Genomic DNA, 23,009 nt, shown 5'->3' on the forward strand with positions numbered 1-23,009 from the left:
CGGATTCAGGCATGCCGAGTTACATATTTCATTAAGAAAAGTTAGGCAGTTTTGGCTAATCCATCTTGAGAACCATGCAGTTTACTGTCTATCATAACCATTCCTTCACTCTCTGCAGCACAGAATTATATCTGTTTCTGCCTATCAGCATCTTCCTACTTTATAGCTTCAGTGTCACAAACACACCTCCATTTCTAGTCAAAAAATTTCCTACATTGCAAATTACATAACATGTATAACTGCAGCCCTAAATCCAGTGAACATAAAATATTCAGAAATTTGAAAAATGTGTTTTGAAATCTGGCATTTGGGAAATAAACTACAAAACTCCTTGAACTCCTTATCAAGTTCAACAAAGTTTTATTCAGCATGTAATCTTTCATGTGCATGCACACTTAAACTAGATGATGAAATGGGGTACAGTGAACAGTGCTACACATAGCTGGTGGGCAGTGGTTAAGCATGCAGAATAGTGCAAAGTTAGAATCCAATGGCAAAATAGTGAAATTAACAAATAGAAAGAATAGCAAGTTTGGTCTGGAGAGCACCCCTTGTGTGGGGAAACAGGGACAAATATGTGATCCTTCATCATATCCAATGTGAAGAGGAAAGCCCGGTTTGCCAAATTAGAAACAGTAGAGGAAAAAGAGGAAGAAACCAACCAGTCCGGAAGGCACTTTTGGGAGCTCTTCAGCTGCAGGCATAGGGCAACAGAAAAAATATAGAACAATCATTTAGTGTGGAATAGGGTTGCCAGCCTCCAGGTAGGGCCTGGAGATCTCCCTCTTTTAAAACTATCTCCAGCTGACAGAGATTAGTTCCCCTGGAGAAAATGGCTGCTTTGAAGGGTGGACTCTATGGTATTGTATTATGATGAGGCTCCTCCTCTCCCCAAACTTCACCATCTCCCAGATCCACCCCCAAAGTTTCCAGGTATTTTCCAATACATACCTGGCAACCCTAATGTGGAAATAGCCAAGGATACTGTTCACATGATACCAAATCATGGTTAGGCACCCCAGAAGCAATCCTTGTGGCCAGATGTGTTCGCCTTTCTTAGTGTCTTCTTATTGCCTCATGTATGTCCATTCATTCACTTCCTGTTTAGAAGTGTAGTTATCTATTTCATCCCAATCCAGTTTTGGTTTACAATCCTGCTTTGGAGGGCATATGGAAACCATAGTTAACAGGTTGGATGCAAAGGTAAATTGTGTAAAACATGAATTAATCTACTAATTCACAGGTGGGTAAGGGGGCACAGATGGATAAGGGGGTTTAAGAGCACTAGACTTGACTTGTTCATGTAAGGCCAAACCATGATCTGATGTTATAGCAACTGACTCTCTAGGTCTTGCCGCTTCTTTTCTGCCAACTGGGTCTGCAAACGTCTTGTTTCCATTCAGTCTTGCCCCACTTCTAGAAGCTTGCAGCTTTGCAGGCAAAATGGGGCTTCATTTGAAAATTGCTGTTTGAAAAGTACTGTCTGTGTTCTTCTTTCGTAGCATGATGGTGTCCGTAAATATTTTCTTTTATAGAAGTGGAAATGAAGCAATGGTCTTCAGTGGCAAAAAGGGGAAAGTAGTTGCTAAGCTGAAAAGCCAAGAGCCAGTGGCTGCTGTTGAGGATGTGGCTGTAACTAAGGAGTACTTCCTGGTAATCTTCAGGTACTGTTTAAAATAGTACTTGTTGTGTCCTTAATGGCAGGCATCAGAATAAGGAGGCAGCACAGTTTCAATCAAGAGCCCAGTTTTCTCTGTCTAGAGCCGCAGTGACAACTTCCTTTCTACCTGTTCCTGCTCACACCCTGAAGTGGACTCCAGCAGTCTAAACTGCTAGCCCAGATTAAAGGAACAAAGTTGTCAAAAGAAGATGATGATGATATTGGATTTATATCCTGCCCTATACTATGAATCTCAGTCTCAGAGCAGTCACAATATCCTTTACCTCCCCACACACACAACAGACTCCCTGTGAGGTAGGTGGGGCTGAGAGCAGGGTTGCCAAGTCCAATTCAAGAAATATCTGGGGACTTCGGGGGGGAGCCAGGAGACTTTGAGGTGGAGCCAGGAGACATTAGGGGTGGAGCCAAGATCAAGGCTGTGACAAGCATAATTGAACTCCAAAGGGAGTTCTGGCCATCACATTTAAAGGGACGGCACACCTTTTCAATTCCTTCCTTCCATAGGAAATAATGAAGGATAGGGGCACCTTCTTTTGGGGCTTATAGAATTGGACCCCCTGGTCCAATCTTTTTGAAACTTGGTGGGTATTTTGGGGAGAGGCACTAGATGCTATACTGAAAATTTGGTGCCTCTACCCCCAAAAACAGGGCCCCCCAGAGCCCCAGATACCTGCAGATCAATTCTCCATGATTTTCTATGGGAATAAATCTCCATAGGGAATAATAGAGTTACCAGCAGACATTTCCCTCCCCTCCCCCCTCTTTCTGACGACCCTGAAGCGGGGGGAGGGTCTCCAAACTGGGGGATCCCCTGCCCCCACCTGGGGATTGGCAACCCTAGCTGAGAGAGCTCTTACAGCAGCTGACCTTTCAAGGACAACTCCTATGACAGCTATGGCTGACCCAAGGCCATTCCAGCAGCTGCAAGTGGAGGAGTGGTGAATCAAACTTGGTGCTCCCAGATAAGAGTCCGCACACTTAACCACTACACTAAACCGGCTCTCAAAAAAGCACATCATTTCTCATATGTGAGAAGACAACTCTTGGTTTTTGTATTCTCTTCTAATTAGATCACTACAAATTGTTGTGTTTATAAGAAAATTCTTTTATTTCCTGGGGCATGGTAATAGATCAGTGTGCTCAGTAGACCCCTACTCTAACAGAAAGACAATTGACAAAAAAAAAAGTATGATGCTCTTAACATTGACTGCTTGAACCCCCTTCAAGCCTTTCCTCTAAACTGAAATTGAACACTACAGATGTTTTTATTAACCACTAACCTTGAAAAGTTTTTTCTTGACTCAGGCACAGTGGTTCTAATTCTATTCACATAACCCACTCAACATCAGCTTTGTCATTACAGGTGTCCCTTTATGCAACAGCATGAGATTATGCAAATAGAACTCTACAATGTCCACAGCTTTGCCTATGCTCACAGTCTGAAAGGCTGCTGCAATGATTATGTTCACATTTTTGCTGTACCTCGTCAGGGATCTCACCTGGTAGCATTCAGCCCCATCCCAAACACCAATACCACTGAGATATTATTGTGGAACCTGGAGTCTGAAGAACACAAACATTTGGCTAAATTTCCTTCAATCCCAGCTGGTGGTAAGTAGTTTCTCTTCAAGAGTTTTACAAAATAGAAGTTATAGGTATCTAGAGGCCAGAGTCAACGAGAGAAAAATATATCAGGGTTGATCACTCTGGGATTCCAAAAGTTATTTACTGGGAAATGAAATGAAAACCTGAAAGACAGAAACATAGCTCCGTATTCAAGTTAATATCAAATGTATGTAACAAATTAATTCAATCATTAACATACTCTGGTTCAAATATGGAAGTTGCTTCCATGAGGGACAAATCAGACAAAGAGCAAAAGGAGCTAGAGATAGTGATTTAAACAGCCACTAGTTTTAAGATATATATGTTAGATTATTCATTTAACTAGGAATAAGGCCTGTTTTGTATCCCATTCCCATCCCCAGAAGCAGGGCTCTGGGCAGGTTCCAACAATTAATACATCACATAAATACAATGCAATTTAAAATCATGCACAGCATTAATAAATACTATAAAACTCAATATTCCGTAGCCAACAATTGATCTATTATAATAGATGGCACTTCAGCCTATCAGTAACAAATGGAGCGGTCAATCCAAAATTCTGCTTCATAGCAATAAAAAAAAGGAAGACAGCATCAAGATAGCAATGGGGTAGAAAAGGGAGACAGGAAAGAGGAGCAAGGAAAGGGGAGTGTGGGGGAAGGGAAGAGGGAGAGAGTAGATGCTGGCATACTCAGGAGAAAGGCAGCTATTCAAATAAATCAGGGGTGGCCAACGGTAGCTCTCCAGATGTTTTTGCCTACAAGTCCCATCAGCCCCAGCCATTGGCCATTCTGGCTGGGGCTGATGGGAGTTGTAGGCAAAAACATCTGGAGAGCTACCATTGGCCACCCCTGCAATAAATGAATAGATATTCAAATAAATAAACAGATTGACGCCTTCATTGATTTGTAAAATTGATTACAGTTGTACAATGCAGTGTTGGAATGTGATGAACAAGAGCACAAACTGTTAATTGTTTTTAAATCTGTTACCCACATGCAGGTGTATGTTCTGATCTTCGATATTGTTTAGCATTTTGTGATGGAGAAAATTATCTTCAGTTATGGAATTTGGCTTCAAAGATCAATGACCAATCCTTGACAGTCACAGTAAGCAAAAGAAAGAAAACAAATGGCATCCAGAATATTGTGACCATGGAGAACTATCCCAGGTAAGAAAATGCAAAAATAAAAGGTAATAACATTTAAGAAATCCTGGTTCTATACTTTTAAATCAGATTCTATTATATTCCATGTGGTCAGAAAAATTCAGAGGCCTGCTTGACATGGGAGTTTGGAATGTCAATGTTTCCTTGAGAAAAAAATGTCTAATTGATGCACGATCCATGACCAGCTTCCAAAATCTTGCTCCGCAGAGGTAGAAAAATATTATGGTTAGATACATTCTGTGCAAAGGAAGGGGAAGGAACTACAACTTGTGTGTTACAGGAGAACCAATGCTTTATCAAGAAAAGCTGATTAGGGCTATTGCCAAGCTGCAACGCAGGGGCCTTGACACTCTGGAATGGTGGCTTTTTCACTATACAGATTTTGGAATGCATAGTCATTTCAGGAACTAATTTAATTAAAGTCTGTTGCTGCCTTAAAGGAACAACCCCCCCCCCCCATTTTGTTGGATATAATCTTTGCATGCGCCCAGGGGTACAAGTCTAGCTGGAGCTCCTTTGCATATTAGGCCACACATCCCTGAAGTAGCCAATCCTCCAATGGCTTACAAAAAAGAACCTTGTAAGCTTTTGGAGGATTGGCTACATCAGGGGCAGGTGGCCTAATATGCAAAGGAGCTCCTCCTAGAATTCCACCCCTGCATGCACCAATCCACACCTGAAGAGAGATGCTAGCCTCCAAGTGGGACCTGGGGATCCCCTGGTATTACAGCTCATCTCCAGACTATAGAGAACTGTTCCCATGGATATCCCTGACCTCCCGAGGCTCTGTCCCCAAATCTCCCAGAGTTTCCCAATCTGGATCTGTCAACTGCCTTCCCTCCCCATCCCTTGCTGGTGGCCAGGTGGGACTTGGCAACCCTACACCTGAGCTCTACCTCCATGTCACAGGACTGAGGCACTCTGTGCTGCTCCTCATTGCTCTCTTGATTTCTGCTACTCCTACCTGTTCAGTTATTTAGTCATATCCAAGGCAGCATTATATAAGAAGTTCTCATTCCCAGTAATATCTCTGCAAACAGTAAAGCAGCTGCCCTTGGGTTAAAGTTAGCACAGGTGGAGACAAATCGGGGAAGTGACGCCGGTGATTTTATCTTGGGCTGCTACAGATGCTCGGCCAAGGGATTCCAGTGCTCCTGGGGAGGGGAAGATATGACGGTGGGAATAGACAGAAATATAATGGAAGGAGACAGAGACAAAACAGTGCTCGGCCACCTTCCAGTCTACTTCCCATCCCAACGGTGGCAGGTAGTGGGACCAAGAGGAAATGCCCGCCTCTGTCATTGGTGTTATGTAATGCCAGGTCCATAAACAATAAGACCGCGACTCTTAGGGAGTTTCTGCTATGGCAGAATATGGACCTGGCTTGCGTGACCGAGACCTGGGTGAGGGACGGGGAGACAGTAGCTCTCTCCCAGATGTCCCCCCCGGGATACTCGGTCTTTCACCAATCACGGACCAGCGGGCGGGGGGGAGGCGTAGCGTTACTCATACGGGAGGATTACTCCTTTCGGGCCCTCCCGGACCCAAAGATCGATGGGGTTGAATGCGCCGGTCTGATGTGGGATGTTGGAGAGGGGTTGGCGGTCTGGCTGGTGTACCGTCCGCCCAACGCACCAGCTAACGCCTTACCATCACTATTGGAGGCAGTGGCGGGCTGGGCGTTGGAGTACCTGAGGCTTATGGTCTTGGGCGACTTCAATGTCCATGCCGACGACACGGCCTCCACTCAGGCGATGGACCTAGTGTCGACCATGGCGACACTGGGACTCTCTCAATTTGTCACGACTCCCACACACCAGGCCGGGCACACATTAGACCTGATCTTTGCATCTGGGATTCTGGTGAACGATATCGCCGTAGAAGCGGTACCATGGTCGGATCACCTGGCCCTTAAGGCCTGTATGGGGGCGCTGCCCCAACCCTGTATGGGCGGAGAGCCTATTTTGGCTCGCCCTCGGGGCTTGATGGACCCGGAACGGTTCCAAACAGCCCTGAGGGATCCCTGGCCCACTGGCAATTCCCTCGATGACCTGGTGGAGATCTGGCAGGACCAGCTGTCCAGGGCTATCGACGAAATTGCACCTCGGCGTCCTCTACGCCCTCGTACGAAGCTGGCGCCATGGTATACCTTGGAGCTGCGCCGGCTGAAACAAGGGCTCAGACGACTAGAGAGGCAATGGAGGCATACTCGGGACGAAGCAACGAGAACATCCTACAGAACGTTTATGAAGTCTTACGAGATGGCAGTCAAGGCTGCAAAGAAAGATTACTTTGCAACCAAGATTGCATCTGCAAATTCGCGCCCAGCACAATTATTTAGAGTAATTGGGGATCTTATAACGCTGCCACAAGGCAAACCAAACGTTAGGGAATTAGAAATAGGCTGTGAGGCATTTGCGAAATACTTTGCAGATAAAATCTCGTTGCTCCGCCAAGACCTGCCTACCACTTTGGATACAGTGAGTGAAATTGAGGCACCGTGCCTGTCTTCGGGTTTAGTGCTGGACCACTTCGACCCGCTTAGCCTGGAGGAAGTCGACAGAATCCTTTCTGCTGCTCGCCCGACAACATGCGATCTGGACCCTTGCCCCTCTTGGCTGATTAAATCTTGCCAGGGGAGCTTAGTTGTCCTTTACGGGACATCATAAACAGGTCCCTCTCAGAGGGGCAGTTTCCAACACCTCTGAAAGAGGCTTTGGTCCGCCCTCTCTTGAAAAAAGCTACAGCAGACCCGGCCGAATTGGCGAACTACCGGCCGGTGTCTAACTTACCGTTTTTAGGTAAAATTATTGAGAGGGCCATGGCGTCGCAGCTTCAGAGGTTTCTGGATGACGCTTCTGTCTTAGACCCATGTCAGTCTGGTTTCCGGCCGGGCCATGGGACGGAGACGGTGTTGGTCGCCTTGGTAGATGACCTCCAACGGCAACTGGATCGAGGCGGCGTTGCGGTGCTGATGCTATTAGATTTGTCGGCTGCATTCGATACAGTCGACCATCAGCTACTGACGCGCCGCCTCGCCGACATTGGGGTTGAGGGGTCGGCCTTGCAATGGCTTTCCTCCTTTCTCCTAGGTCGGGGACAGAGGGTGGCTATCGGGAGTGAACAGTCCCGGAGGCGCACACTGGACTGTGGGGTGCCCCAGGGAGCAGTGCTCTCCCCGATGTTGTTCAACATCTATATGCGCCCCCTCGCCCAGATTGCCCGGCGGTTTGGGCTGGGTTGCCATCAATATGCGGATGACACCCAGCTCTATCTACTAATGGACGGCTGGCCCGACCCCGCACCAGGGAATCTCGACCGGGCCTTACAGGCTGTTGCGACATGGCTCAGGCTGAGTGGGCTGAAGCTGAACCCAGCGAAGACAGAGGTCCTTTGCGTGGGTCGCGGCGCTCTGGGAAGGGAAATAGCTCTCCCGGTCTTCGATGGCGCGCCATTGAAAGCAGCGCGCCAGGTAAAGAGCCTGGGTGTTTTACTGGAGCCTTCACTATCGATGGAGGCCCAGATAGCAGCCACTGCCAAGTCAGCATTCTTCCATCTGAAGCGGGCAAGGCAGTTGGCCCCTTTCCTTGAGCGCCGGGACCTCGCAACAGTGATCCATGCAACGGTCACCTCAAGACTGGACTACTGTAATGCCCTCTACTTGGGGCTACCTTTGTGCCGGACTCGAAGACTGCAGTTAGTGCAGAACGCGGCGGCCAGGCTGTTGTTGGGACTCCCAAAACGGGAACATATACAGCCGAGGCTACGTGAACTGCACTGGCTGCCGATCATATACCGGGTCCAGTACAAAGTGTTGGTCATTACCTTTAAAGCCTTATATGGCCGAGGACCTACCTACCTGAGGGACCGTCTCTCCCCGTATGAACCCCAGAGGGCACTGAGATCAGTTGGGAAAAATCTAATGACCATCCCCGGGCCGAGGGAGACTAAATATCAGAATACTAGGGTACGGGCATTTTCAGTCGCGGCCCCTACCCTATGGAACCGACTCCCCGAGGAGGTGCGGGCCCTGCGGAACCTTGACCAGTTCCGCAGGGCCTGCAAGACCGCCCTTTTTAAACTTGCATACCTGGACTGTTAAGAAGATCGGCAATTAAGCACCCGCCAATGCGGTTAAGACCACACCGCTGAATAACTGCACTTACTGGATTGTTTTAATGTTATTAAGTTAATGTTACTGTTTTATATTGTTAAATGTAAAAGTTTTAACCATTATATGTTTTTATGAAATGTTGTTAACCGCCCTGAGCCTGCCGAGGTGGGGAGGGCGGGATAGAAATAAAATTTATTATTATTATTATTATTAGTATTTCCATGAACAGAAGGAGTTCTACTTGTGGAGCCCAACTTTTGTGGCTTCCCTCTCTATAACAGCCCAAAATGCTTCCCCAAACCCTTTTCTTGGGAGATGCTTCTCCCCCAGGGGCAGGATTTCAGTCTGTTACGGAGGCGCAGGCCAGAAAAGTTGTCCTAGATGGGAGGATGCTCTTCCATGTGTATAGGGATGCTGCTCTGAATCCCACCCTCTGCCTCTTCCAAAGTTCTGGAGGGTTTCTCAGGCCTCACTGCGGTTTCTGATATTTCACCAAACATCAGTCAAACAGTTTCCAGCCTGTCTTCAGTTTGCTGTGGTGGTTATTGGGGCTGTTATTGGGGCTCCCTAAGTGGGAACACGTACAGCCGGGGCTGCGGGAACTGCACTGGCTGCCAATAGTGTACTGGATTAGTTACAAGGTGCTGGTTATTACCTTTAAAGCCCTATATGGTCAAGGACCTGCCTACCTTAGGGACCATCTCTCCCCATATATTCCCCAGAGGGTACTCCAATATGGTTCTCAAAACCTCAATTCTCATAGGGTATAATGGGGAATTGATCTGGAGGTATCGGGGGCTCTGGGGGGGCTGTTTTTTGAGGTAGAGGCACCAAATTTTCAGTATAGCATCTAGTGCCTCTCCCCAAAACACCCCCCCAAGTTTCAAAACGATTGGACCAGGGGTAATTCCCGGGACGAAGGAGGCCAAACTGAAAGTCACCAGGGAAAGGGTCTTTTCAATCGCTGCTCTCCACTGGTGGAACCAGCTGCCAGAGGAAGTGCGGGCCTTGCGGAATCAAATCAAATAAGTGTGTGGACTCTTATCTGGGAGAACCAGGTTTCATTCCCCACTCCTCTACTTGCAACTGCTGGAATGGCCTTGGGTCAGCCATAGCTCTCACGGAGCTGTCCTTGAAAGGGCAGCTTCTGTGAGAGCTCTTTCAGCCCCACCTACCTCACAGGGTGTCTGTTGTGGGGGAGGAAGGTAAAGGAGATTGTAAGCCGCTCTGAGACGCTGAGATTCATAGTGAAGGGTGGGGTATAAATCCAATATCTTCTTCTATCAGGGCTAGACCTCTCACTGGGTGTTTTTATATTCAGTTTGATCCAGAGTTTTAGAGTTTTCAAATCACCTGCCACTGTTCCACTTTAATTATTTTCCTTTTACATTTAAGCGTTTCAGTTTGGGGGTGGGGGGTGTCTCTGATCAGAGGGCAGCCAGAATACTAGCGCTTAGTTAAATGTATACGATTCTACAATACAAGTTTGAAACGCCTGTAGAGAAAAGACCAGATCAAAACTAGTGTGGAGAAAAACGTTGCAGCAGCAGCTCCGAAACTCATCTCACCGAAACAAATGTAGATGCTTCGGACAGCAACAATACAAAACAGTTGTGAGAATGTTAGGTGATGTAAAAGGTGAGTTTCCAATGCGGTGATAGTCACAAACTGTCATTGTAAAAACACCCATAGTTAAACTTAATGTCAGGCTGCTGAATTCTGTGCAATGACACATTTCACTCCTGTAATACCTACAGCCCTGACCATGTTTCAGACATTTCACGTGGTATCGTTTCACAGGGTGAATGTGTATTGATGCTGCAGGTCACTGGGTCATCCATGATGAGGCATTGTGGCTCAGAGCTGGTTCTGTGGAGCAGGGGATTGATTATGACGTCTGTGATCACACTGCTGGCTTCTCAGTGAAGGAAGAACAATTTTAGCCTAGGCATTCTGCACAATGTTCTTTCCCCCAGAGGATAAAATAATCTCTTCTTATTATTCATCTGCTAGATTGGAGTGGGAGCTACTAGACAGGCAGAGAATGCCTGTAACAGGATCTAGCATCATAGGTGCGACTTACAAGAGCATGGAGAGGGAGACTGAGCAAAAGGCATCACAAATTACAGAGATTTATATTGCAGTTCTAAATCTAATTCCACAGCACAACACATATCTGTAAAATTAACACCATCTTGTATATCAAAATTAACAGAAGCTTGTTTTTGCAAGCAGTGGGGTGACTGATTGCTAGAAATTCTTCTCCCGTACTATCCATTGGTTCAGAAATAATGTTTGTAGAACCTTTGCCATTTCTCACTTAAAGTCTACTCATTTAAATCTTCCCTAAGGTATGCTGTGTGCCAAAATATGAGTCCAGGAGCCATAACAGTATGGAATATTGTGAAATCAAAATGTAAACACAATGCTGTTAGAGTGGAGAAGGGGCTGTTAGAGAACACGGATGTCGTGCTGGTGAGAGACATGAAACTTTTTGTCCTTACAGACAAAGGAATGTCCTCCTTTACCGACCCCCCGAGACCCATTTTCCAGGTACAAAATATAGTTCAGAATACTGCTTGCTTTTCAGTTTTTGGCATCCAACCTGAGGCTGATTAAGAAAAAGTGAATATTTGTTTTATTTCTTACTGAAAGCAGAAATATGTTTTATGATATTGTAGACCCTGTTGGTTTATGATCTCCTGAAAAAGAAGTACATAAAGAAGCAGACAGGCCTTTACATCATTCCTTGCCAAAGTAATGAGTACAGGATCCTTGAAGGAGGCCTTCTGCTTGGTCTCTCAGAGAACAGGTAATGCATCTGCAGTAACGAGATTTTTATTTCCCCATAGACACCAGCGTGCACTATTGAGATCTGTTAACATAACCTGACTGACTCTAAGGTTCAAAGATAAAGCCATTCATTCTTTTAAAATATTAACATTAAAATATCTATAATAACCTTACTTGGATTACCATCACTGTCTCCAATGACACAGGCACATGTTGGAATGAAAAGTCGATAGAAAGAGCACCTGTATCTGTGTCCAGTATGGCTCATTGTGGTTTATTTTTATGTTTTGAGTATTTGTACAATGGGGTCCTCTAAGCTTTCCCCTTCCTTGGTATGAGTTGGATCCATACTAAGTTCTCCAATGGCACTTTTCTGCCTCCCCGCTTCCATTGCAGCCCATTGATCTTACAAAATGCTGTCCTGGAAGATCAGGGACCCCGAGGAATGTCAAGAGAAGGGTTTGCACCAGGAAGGGCAAATTGGCAAATACATCACTTTAGTCTGGATCCAACCCTGTGTTTTTATCAAACCTAGCTTGAGACCTTCTTTGTGGAAAGAACACAGTCCAAAATGAGCTCCCACAGCCACTGTTTGTCTCCTCCACGCCACTGGAGCACCTTTTTCAGGCTTAAAAAAGCAAACAAACAGTAATTGCTGTTGCACAGTGACGATTGTCTGGGTCTTCTAATTCTCAGCTTTCATTCTTTAATTGAATTCCCAGCTCTTATTCTCTAGCTCTTTCCATTGAGGAAGCAGTTTGGGAGGGTGGCAATGACTGGAACCATCAGATTACTGGACCAATTCAATGTTTGGATGAGGACAAAAGTATTTCAAAGGCAAACTAAGAGACCAGTTTTCAAATCAAGATATATAATCAATTGAATCCTATACTATCATCAAAAGAGAGCACATTTTTGAAAGCTATTTTCTGGATTAAACATCCCCTACATTGCATAGGACATCTTTTGCTCTAAGATACCAAACCATCTTTGAGGATGATCAGAAGATTTAGACCACAGGTTTTACATCTGTGTGACGCGGGTGATCATCTGTCCATATATGCTCTGATATCTGTACTTAAACCTGGGGGAAATCTGTTCAGCCATTATTAGTTGATCTGATCGGTTCCTTGACTATATCTTCTACTGAACCAAGAAAAAAATGTTGCATTCAGAATGGAACATTTGCTGTAGTTGCATAGAAATTTGAAACAAAGTATGTTGTAATGTGTATATATTTAAGAATTTGCAATCTATAATTATCGCATCTGCCTTGCTTTAATTTGGGGCACAGTTTTACTCTGTATTTTCTTAGTGCACTCCTAAGAAAGCCCTATTGAGTAGACCTCAGTACATTCTGAGTAGACTTGCTTAGAATTGCACTGTGATTGCAACAATGCAATGTTTTGTAATAACCTAGCTGGTTGATTAATGAAGTCTTGGCTAACTGAAAATTGTTTATAAATAAATAGAAGTAAAATTAAAGTTGTGCTCCTTCAACCACAAAGAGAGAGACTGGGAATTACAGTGTATTAACTTAACCTATTAATTAAAATTGCAGAAAAGGGTTAACTAAAAGATTTTATTCCATCTCCATATACATCTTCAGGTGAAAAATAGAACTGAAATTTGTAGATTTAGGAAGACATCTTGATAAAAATCCTGCTTTTCTTTTTTTGCTCATACTGTATTTTCAGAGACCATTTTATTACTTGGAATTTGGAAACTGGATTCATTAAAGATCGAATAAGACCAGAATACAAAGACAAATTCTCCTTCCACGCTGCCCAACCTAACCATGCGTTGTCCAAAGAAAACATGGAACTATACAAAGAAGTCTTGTCCAAAAGAACCACAGGTTTCCTACATTTCATTCCAATTTAAGACTGAAAATTATCATTATCACATTGAATTAGAGGAGCCAAAAAACAGAGTATTAAAGTAATTCATGAGTACATACAAGTTTGTGACCCTGAATTTACCCTGAACAGTCTTACATTTCAGCCACAAATCTAATAAAACTGGTTTAAGTATGTTGCAGAGATGAGGCTGTGAAAGAATGCACAGAAGTTTTAAAGTACCACTTTGTTCTTGAACTGGGTAAATTGAAAGCCTTGGTGAATTTAGTACATACCTAAAAAAGGTGCAGAGATATACAATATGCTTAAGACCATTAGAGAGCGCTGCAAGCTTGAAGAAGTAGAGAGGTTGGCAGTGGAGAAAACACCTCTGAGCAGAAGTAAGATAAACTGGAATAATTGTTGCAGCCTATACTCTACAACACAGCATCTCTGCTGTATAAAAATCTGCTTTATTTAAGAAACCCTATTTTATCTGACAGTGGATGTGATCATCTCCAAGTGACAAATTCCAATGAGTTAACACAAGCCCTTGGGTAAACGATATCACTCTGGATCTACCAGAGCCTTTTGCCCATGGAGGATAACTTTCACACCTCTTTCTTCCTGTTGGAGCCCAAAATGCCCCCTGAAATTTTGCTCCTAAAGGATAGGGGACCTCCCTGAAATATCATTTCAGGGAGCATTTTGGGCTGCAGTAGGAGGGGAGAGGGCAGAAAGTTGCACTGTACAGCAAGTACAAAAGTGCTCCAGTGAATCCAACCCTCTGGATCCTCACCTAATAACTTTAGATGACCTTACTTTTGTTGATCTCATGTCTTACCAAAATACTGTGTGGCTTGGAACTATTAAACTTCCACAGCTAACACATCACAATAAATGTTCTTTTTATATACACACATAGCAGTGTTATGTCCTCCATGGGAAAGGCGGAATGAAAGTAAAACAGGAAAGAAAAGACGATGGGAAAAGGCAGCGAAAGCAGAGATGGAGAAGCTGCAGATGCTTGTGAATGAGAAGAGCAATGCTATTGACCAGTACCTCCTGAGTGGAGACCAAAAGGTGAGAAGAAATGTTCTTGGCCTGCCACTAATAATCTGCTGCTATTTAAATGCTTTAGGTACATAGTTATACTTCAGCTCATTTTGGAGTGTACCCTTTTGGCAAACAGAACTGTGCAATTTCTGGTTTTTCAAAACAGTAAAAAATGAAAAAAAAATTCTTCTGTTTTTGAAATGTCAACCAAGAAGCCAATGGAACAGCATTCCAAGGCTCCATGGTAGCGACTTCTGATATGGTAATGACTTCTGCTCTAAGGGTTGTTATTCTAGTTGCAGAACACTTCATCTACTTCCAGGGACTGTCATTCCACTTTGCGGGGGAGGGCATCATTCCAATCCAAAAGCAGTTTATCTAGTTAAGTTAGCTAGTTAGTTAGTTTACCTTTATTGGCATTACGAACAGTTTACCTAGTTCCAGGAACAGTCATTGCACTCCTGAGGTCTTTCCAGTTCCAGAACATTTCTCCTTTACTCAGGGGCCATTATTCCATTCTGGGGTCTGTCATTCCACTCCCAGAACATATATCTGGACCCAGAGACCCTCATTATAAATCCATTCGACATTTTCATTGTGACTTTCATGTACTGCGTATTTCAATGGAGCCCATGCAAGTCAATTGGCATTCCTGGTTCTCATTATATCAAATGGTCATTCAATCATCTCCCATGTCGGCCAATAGGCAATCCTATAATTTTTAAATAGGTTGGCTTGTATTCTTTACTTTGACATTGGTTGTTCTAGGCTTGCAGCATTGCCTGGGATTCCCTAGTTCTGCATTGGTTCTGCTGGGATTCCCTGGTTCTGCATGGGGGTGGGGTTTATAAATGAAGTAAATAAAAAGTGCAGGAGAGGGAGGTACAATTGGTTATACATGGTAAAGAGAAATTAATTGAATGTGCGAAGCTAGCTGATGCCCTTCACCATTTTATTCTCCACACATCCTACTAGATATGCTGAGGTTTTTTCCTGGTATGTGTGTGTGGGGAGGGGAGGTACAGGCATCCCAGCAGTAATCGAATTAAAACTTTATTTCATGTAGAACTAGATATATTGAGTTTTCCTGGTGTGGGTGTGTGGGTACAGGCATCCAACAGCCAAATGTTAATCAAATTGAAACTTTATTTCATGTAAGAACTCACATTTGTGGCCCAAGATATTAAACAAACAAATTCAAATCTATGAAGCCCTCTCTCTTTCTCTCCCTACCCCCTTAGGTGGCTGTTTGTTCCTACTACGCACATCACTTGTCAGTGTTCAGTTTGGAAAGCATGTCCCATCTCCACACTATTGAGAGTAGAGAGTCCATGCTTTTCTTACACAGTGCTGCCTTAACCTATGATGGTCTTTACCTGGTACTCACCAATTACAATGAGGAGGAAAAAGTCAGCTATGTAACACTGTGGAATTTAAAGTCTGGAAAGGTATTATTTCTGAAGTACTTTAGAGTGGTTTTGTCTTTGCCTTGAAGTTATATCTTCTTTATAAATGCTTTGGGAAAGGAATAATATGATTTGTCCCTTGAGCTACTCTCTCCTGTTCTGCTTTAGACCAGTTTAAAATTAATGTTAGAGAATATTCTGTTTTGGACCTTGTTTTTTTCTTTTCACTCATCCAGCTTCCAAGGCCACAAAAGTATTTCTCTAGCTCTTGATCATTCTCTATTTCTAAAAAGGGGATAGCTGTTCTTTGACTTGGGCCCTTCATTGTTCTTACATATTTTGCTCTTCCAAAATTATGGATGAATGCATGGCCAATGAAGTTCTAGTAGAGTGGGAAATGCTTAAAACTGATTTTCCTCCCCTGAAAACTTTAGGTTCAGAAAAGATTAAAAAATGAACCAAATGTCTGTTGCATAGCCATTACTGATGATGCAAGTAGAATAATATTTGGAGAGATGGTGGAAAACAGGTGAGGAAAATCCATTATATATTCATTATGTCTATTGTTTGCCTATTAAAATTACTAACACAAAAATTAATGGTATAATTTAGCAACTGAATACACTTAAAAGAATGGTTTGCTATCTTTAGGCTTTTTGAACCGTAACACTGTACAAAAGAGAGACAAGCATTGGTACCTGCAATAAAGTGAATTTTAACAGTGTTTTTATTTTAAAAAAAATCAGACTAACCTATGGTTGATGAAAGGATGCAGATGTCACTGGAGAAGTTCTCAGTGTTAGTTTGATACTTTGCCTTCAGAAGATTCTAAGTCCAATCCCCAGAACCTCCAGTTACAGAATCTCAGGGACCAGATATTAAAAAAGGCCTATCCTTACCTGAGCCCCTGGTGAGCTGCAGTCACTCAAAGTATACAGTACTGAGCTACACTTATCAGTGGTCTGATGTGGCAGAAGACAAACTTCATCTGTTTTGATATTCAACACAGCCCCTTCAGAAGCACCACAGCGGTGGCGACTTCTAATATCTTGTGCTGCTTTCATCTGCTACATTCAGGATGGCACTCTGTTCAGTTTTCATGCTCAAGAAAATGTTGACAGTCCATGTAATTATACAGCTCTTAACTTATATTAGCCAACAGATTTTTGGTCAGTGTTCTACGTTCTGTTACTTTGCATCTCTGTATAACCTCAAATAACTAATCAGTAAGATGATGCAGCAATTCCTGTATAGACTGTTTCCTGTACCAGATGTTTGAATTACGAAGCTTTGAAACCATAATTAAATATGGCAGTATCTGTAGGAGTGACTCAAAGTGAGAGCCTATAGGAGTGGCTCAAAGTGAGAGCCAGTTTGGTGTAGTGGTTAAGTGTGCAGACTCTTATCTGGGAGAACCCAGTGTGATTCCCCACTCCTCCACTTGCACCTGCTGGAATGACCTTGGATCAGCCATAGCTCTGGCAGAGATTGTCCTTGAAGGGGCAGCTGCTGTGAGAGGCCTCTCAGCTCCACCCACCTCACAGGGTATCTGTTGTGGAGGAGGAAGATAAAGGAGATTGTGAGCTGCTGTGAGACTCTGAAATTTGGAGTGGAGGGCGGGATATAAATCCAATATCTTTTTCTTAAGAGTTTAATAGAAGTGTGAATTAACAACAGTAGAATCTGGAAGAAGAACACCAGATACATACATCACGGGACTACACATAATGTCCCCAATATTAAAATGTTACATGGTACTCTCAAGGATTCACCAAGTGGGAGGAAAGTCTGTATAACTTTCGACTTTACCTTCTCTATAGAAAAAGCAACTGCTGAATGAATAAGTCATAGTAAATATTATAAAACTGCTACAAATTCCCTGTAACAATTTTCTAGGATTAAGATTTGGGATCCATTTAAGCACGGGCACAAGTTAATTCAAGGTTATGAAGGTCTTCATCTGACTGTGAACAGCAAACTACACATATTAGAAGGGACAAAGGCCATCCTGCTTGCAGGTTAGTTGAACAGTTATAAGTGGTACTTTAGGGGCTTGAAAACATACACAACTGAAAGTATATTGAGCATTAATACTTTTGAATCCAGTAAACCTTTAGTGAACTCAATTCAGTTGGCACCCAGTTACTAGCCTAGTACTTGATAGTCAAACAAGGTACTAATCTATGAAGATATTAAAGAGACTATTGCTTTATGGAGCAAAAAAGTGAATGTCAGATCCTTTCGATGTATATGTTGACGTGATTAACTCTTCAGCTACTCACTTCGCTGGTTTTACACATTTCTTTCTTGTTGTTTTTTAAACTTTTTTAAAACTGCTTTTTCTCCCCCCCCCTCTCAATACTTGCTTCTGGCTCCATTGTTCAAACCCCATGAGAATGTTGCTGAACTCTAAAATTAGACAAACTTTCTTAATATCCCCCCCCCCCCCAAATAAGGAAATAACCAACACATACAAAGCAGACAGATGGAAATCTTCATCATGCCACTGTGACCACATAGGAGAAAGTAATTTAAAAAGTATGATGGGAGTAAGGTTTTATGACAATTATAATTCAAGATGCATTTTAAGGTAGATGCCGAGCTGATAGAATTTAGTACACCTTCTGGTGATGTCAGGAATGTGTGGCATATGCAAATGAGGTGTGCTAATGTGTTGTGCTAATGAGCTCCAGCACCTCTTTTTCTATGAAATGACCCCTAGTTAGAACCCACATCAACCTTAGATCTTGCTATCAGAATACAAACATACAGGAATCACTGGCAATATTCTTGTGCTTTATCAGTGTTGTAGCTCCTTTCTTCTACATTGCTTGAGCATGTAGTAATAGTAAAATATGCATTAGCAAAACTCTTGTAAATATTTTAGATGTTAAACATATGCAGGTGCCAAGGAGATTCCTTAAGACTGCCTGTTTCCACTGCATGATCAAAGGTACACAGGCATCAGGCCAATAACATATAAGATACAGAACACAGGAAGAAGCAGCAGACAGACAATTGTACTATATATCTGCTTAGCTACAACCATATATACATGCAAATTTCTAACTACCCTGTGGCTGTAGAAGGAGGCAAGTGTTACTGTAGAAAGGCGATGAAACTGCTAAAACATAACTTTTATAGCACTTGGGCAACTTTGGTTTGTGTTCACTACTACAGAAGCTACATGGATGGCTCAAGACCATAAAGAAGAAATGCCTGTTTATATGTATTTTAGATTTATGAGCTGAAGTATTATAAATTGCTTATTACAGCCAAGGAGGAAAGAAGTTCACAATGCAGCATTTAAGCAGAGCATAATGGGTTGGATCTGACCAGCTTTTTCAGCCAATCTCAACCAATTCTCCTTCTTACTACAGCCCTGTTCCCTTCTTACAGGGCTTTTGTCCCCATGCAAGTCCCGTGAACTCCAGTATAGCCCTTTTGGTGGACCGAGGAAACACCTCCTCTTTTTCAGCAACAGAAATACTGGCTGTACCCAGTCCAACATGACACTATGTATATTTATTTCTATTAGGTGAAGTCAGCCTCTGGGACTTGGAAAGTGGCACGCTTATATCCATCTTTACCCCAGACAGCAAGATCTCCTACCTAACTGTTGCCTTTGACAGACAGACGATACTTTTAGGCTTAAGTGACAGCACAACTCTCATCACCTTGAAAATGGTGAGCATCACCAATGCTGGAAGTTCAACAGGAAAAGATTTATTTGGAGAAGAATCTACAAGCAGCGAAGAAGAACATGAAAATAGTTAAGAAAACCATTCTGAACAGAATACAACACATCAGGTATATAAACTTAAAACGCAAGTACTGCACACAGTACAACTTATAAAAGATTTGGAAATTATTCTCACTGATGTGACAAGGAAAGGAAAAGGAAAGGTCCCCTGTGCAAGCACCAGTCGTTTCCGACTCTGGGGTGATGTTGCTTTCACAACATTTTCACAGCAGACTTTTTACGGGGTGGTTTGCCATTGCCTTCCCCAGTCTTTTACACTTTCCCCCCAGCAAGCTGGGTACTCATTTTACTGACCTCGGAAGGAGGGAAGGCTGAGTCAACCTTGGGCTGGCTAGCTGAATCCAGCTTCCACTGGAATCAAACTCAGGTCGTGGGCAGACAGTTCAGACCACAGTACTGCAGTACTGCTGTTTTACCACTCTGCACCAGTATAGAAACAAAGAGTAAACCAAATTCTATTAACTAGCTAATTAAACAGAAATAAGTCTTTTCTGTTGCTTGTAATTCTGCCTCCCTCCATGTGTCTGATGAAGCAAGCTCTTACTCAAGAAAACTTATTCTTCTTGACTTGACCTGGATAGCCCAGGCAAGCCCAGTCTTGTCAGATTTCAGAAGCTAAACAGGGCCAACCCTGGCAAGTATTTGGATGGGAGACCTCCTTGGAATACCAGGGGCAGGAAACAGCAAGCCACCTCTCTGAATGTCCAGACCCAACTAGGGGTCGCCAGAAGTCAACCATGACTTCCAGGCATGTACACTACATGCATACACTTAATACTCACTCCCCTCCAAAAGAAACCCAAAACCTTATTCTTTCATAAACACATTAGCATAGAAACCAGTCTGTCATTCCTGTAGGTGGATAAGTAAGCTGTGTAGTACAGTGAACATCTGTTTGTATGCAGCATATACAAGACCGGTAACTAGAGATCAAGCGGTTCTGATTCTCTCTGAAGTATACTATTAAAAAAAAACTTATGATGAAATATGCACAGATTCACCTGCCTCATTTTCATTTCTGTATGATATAGTGGAATGATATCTGCTTGAGATGCTAGATTGTCTTGATTTGGCAGTTTGACAGTGAAATGAAATTGTACTATGTGGTAATTCAAACATAGCATTGCTCCTGCCGTGTTGTTATGTAAACTTTAATAGAATAGTTTTAATCAGTGTAACACAGCATGAAATGAATTCAGTATTTTAATTACATTTGTTGATATAAAAAGGGTGTGTGGGGGAGGCAGTTGAGATGCAGCTGCTAATTTAAGAATTTCAACCCCTCGCAGCCCACCTATAAATCTCCTTGGTATCTGGCACACCACTCATTGCCAAGTTTAGCAAAACCAGTACATCTGCATCCATGAGCATGGATAAAAATTAAATATTTTATTTTTAAAATTGTTTTGTTGTATAGTTTTAGCTACCTCTTTTAAAAAAAACCTAGTTTAAACTGAAATCCAATATAATGCATAAACAGAGGAAAAGAGAAAATAAGCTTTCTAGCACTTCTGCAAAAACTTGTCATAGCTGCAAGTCACAGTAGACTGACTCCATTTAGGAACATTTTGAAGAAATTCCTTTGCTGGTTTAAAAAGAAAAAACCTGCAGGAAACAAACAATGTAACAAAGAGCTGTATATGTATGATTGAGTTCAGTTGTAGACTGATTAGGAACAATTTAAAAAGAAGTGGTTTGTCTTAGTAACAATGTTAACAATGTTAACTGACAATGAAAATATTTTGGATGGAACTAAATGCATCTATAGACCGCCGGTTTTATTCTATCTTGTTTTTATTAACTTATGGTTAATTGTATTCTAATTGTATTTTTAAATGTTTTAAACTGAAGTGTTTGAACTATTATGTTGTAAGCCGCCCTGAGACACTTAGGTGAGAAGGGCGGGGTATAAATCTTAATATAAATAAATAAAAACAATGTGATGAATATTGTGACAAAATAGGCTGAAGCATCTCAAAGATGAAACATTAGACTGAAGTGCAGAAGATTGTACACTTAAAACTATTTATATCACCTTTACAAACTGCAGAGATTACTGCTGCAGGGCAAATGCTGCTAAAATTCAGAAAGAACTTTAAAATAGTTTTGGGGATATTCTTGCATGGGTGCGCATGCACCTGGAAGTCATGGTGACCTCTGGTGACTGACCCCTACTGGGGTCATGGGATATTCAAAGAGGTGGCTGAGTAAAGCTTCCCCCTGACTCCTGGTATTTCAAGGAGATCTCCCATCCAAGTACTTGCCAAAGTTGACCCTGTTTAACTTCCAGGATTGAACTTGCCAGGGCTATGCAGGTCAGGGCAAGAACTTCCAGAATTATTGAACATAAGAGCCCTCATAGATCAGACCAATCCAGATTAAAGAAAGACACACTGCCAAATTTAAATTATAGGCTGTAATTAGGACAATTCCTGACCTGAGACAGCTCAGTCTCATCAGATCTTGGCAACTAAGCAGTGCTGGCCCTATTTAGTATTTAGATTGGAGACCACCATGGAATAGCATGGTCATGACATGGATGGTAAACCACATCCAAACACCATCTGCCTTGAAAATCCTACAGGGCTACCATAAATTGGCTGCAATTGATGGGGGGGGAAAGGACAATGGAGCAAGTACCAATTTCATCACACAAATCCAAACTACAAAAGGGAGATGTATCCAGGGCTTTTTCTTCTGGGGGAATGTGGTAGAACATTGTTCCAGAACTTCTTTGTGGAAACAAAATTCTCCAAAAACGTTTAAAAGTTCATGAGGGGCAGCCTTGTGTTTATCCTTAATTTCCTTCTTGAGAGTTCTTCTTTTTCCAGAAAACAAGCCCTGGATTTATCTACCATCTTTTGCAGATATAGGCACATCAACCATCCATCATGCCAAGAACATTTCAGCAATGGGGACATTTTTGAAAACCACTCCTATGGAATGGGCTGAAGTCAGTGGCTAAAATATCCAGCACCAGAGTTACTTCAACAGCTAAATAAGCTCTTCACAGCTGTAGTCTTTTCTGCAGGCACAGAAAGAAAAGACTAAAAATAGAAAAAGTTGACAAATTTATTTCTGTTTCTGTCTATCAATACAAGTTAAGATAAGGATGAAATTACTAGCTTTGGAAGTTTGAAGAACAGCTTAAACAACTTATATTGTTCCATATTTAAAGAGTTGGTGCCTGTAGTAGTTAGTTGTTCTGTAATTTATTTAATAAAAATATTGGTCCTATACTGTACAACATGAGCAATGCTAATGCAGGTTGACAATCGCATATATTGTGATCTACAAATAATATTTTCCAAACCAGCAACAAATGTAAATGTTTAAGAAATTATGAGACACAGAAGTTACAAAAAGGTTTTGCTTTTAAATCGATGTGTTAGGATTATAGCAATCATTTTGTATACTCTCTTAGTTAAGATGCATCTAAATAATAGATGAAAATCAGATGGTCTTCACTAGAACTCATGTACCTGAACAAACCTTTTATAGCTGCTTTTCAACTTTCTTGTCAGGTACAAGGAAACAATTAAAACTATATGAATATGCCCTCTTTTAGTTTTTATTTTGTTA

General features: G+C 42.4%; 1 protein-coding gene across 2 annotated transcripts in view; it reads left to right on the forward strand.

The window, feature by feature from the left end:
* The window catches only part of LOC132577048 (uncharacterized), a 43,910-nt gene extending 24,393 nt beyond the window's left edge, over positions 1-19,517 (forward strand). Inside the window, exons 18-28 of one of the 2 annotated variants that reach the window (XM_060246475.1) lie at positions 1,536-1,664; positions 3,045-3,292; positions 4,292-4,460; positions 10,923-11,124; positions 11,253-11,383; positions 13,062-13,222; positions 14,128-14,285; positions 15,500-15,706; positions 16,099-16,193; positions 17,561-17,682; positions 19,203-19,517. In XM_060246475.1, coding sequence (XP_060102458.1) covers positions 1,536-1,664; positions 3,045-3,292; positions 4,292-4,460; positions 10,923-11,124; positions 11,253-11,383; positions 13,062-13,222; positions 14,128-14,285; positions 15,500-15,706; positions 16,099-16,193; positions 17,561-17,682; positions 19,203-19,441 — 1,861 coding nt within the window. In that variant the 3' untranslated portion in view covers positions 19,442-19,517. The remainder of the gene's footprint in view (positions 1-1,535; positions 1,665-3,044; positions 3,293-4,291; positions 4,461-10,922; positions 11,125-11,252; positions 11,384-13,061; positions 13,223-14,127; positions 14,286-15,499; positions 15,707-16,098; positions 16,194-17,560; positions 17,683-19,202) is intronic. The other variant, XM_060246476.1, reaches the window with a different exon arrangement.
* The last annotated feature ends 3,492 nt before the right edge of the window (positions 19,518-23,009 follow it).

Source organism: Heteronotia binoei, chromosome 9 (assembly GCF_032191835.1).
Source record: "Heteronotia binoei isolate CCM8104 ecotype False Entrance Well chromosome 9, APGP_CSIRO_Hbin_v1, whole genome shotgun sequence".
Lineage (NCBI taxonomy): Eukaryota > Metazoa > Chordata > Lepidosauria > Squamata > Gekkonidae > Heteronotia > Heteronotia binoei.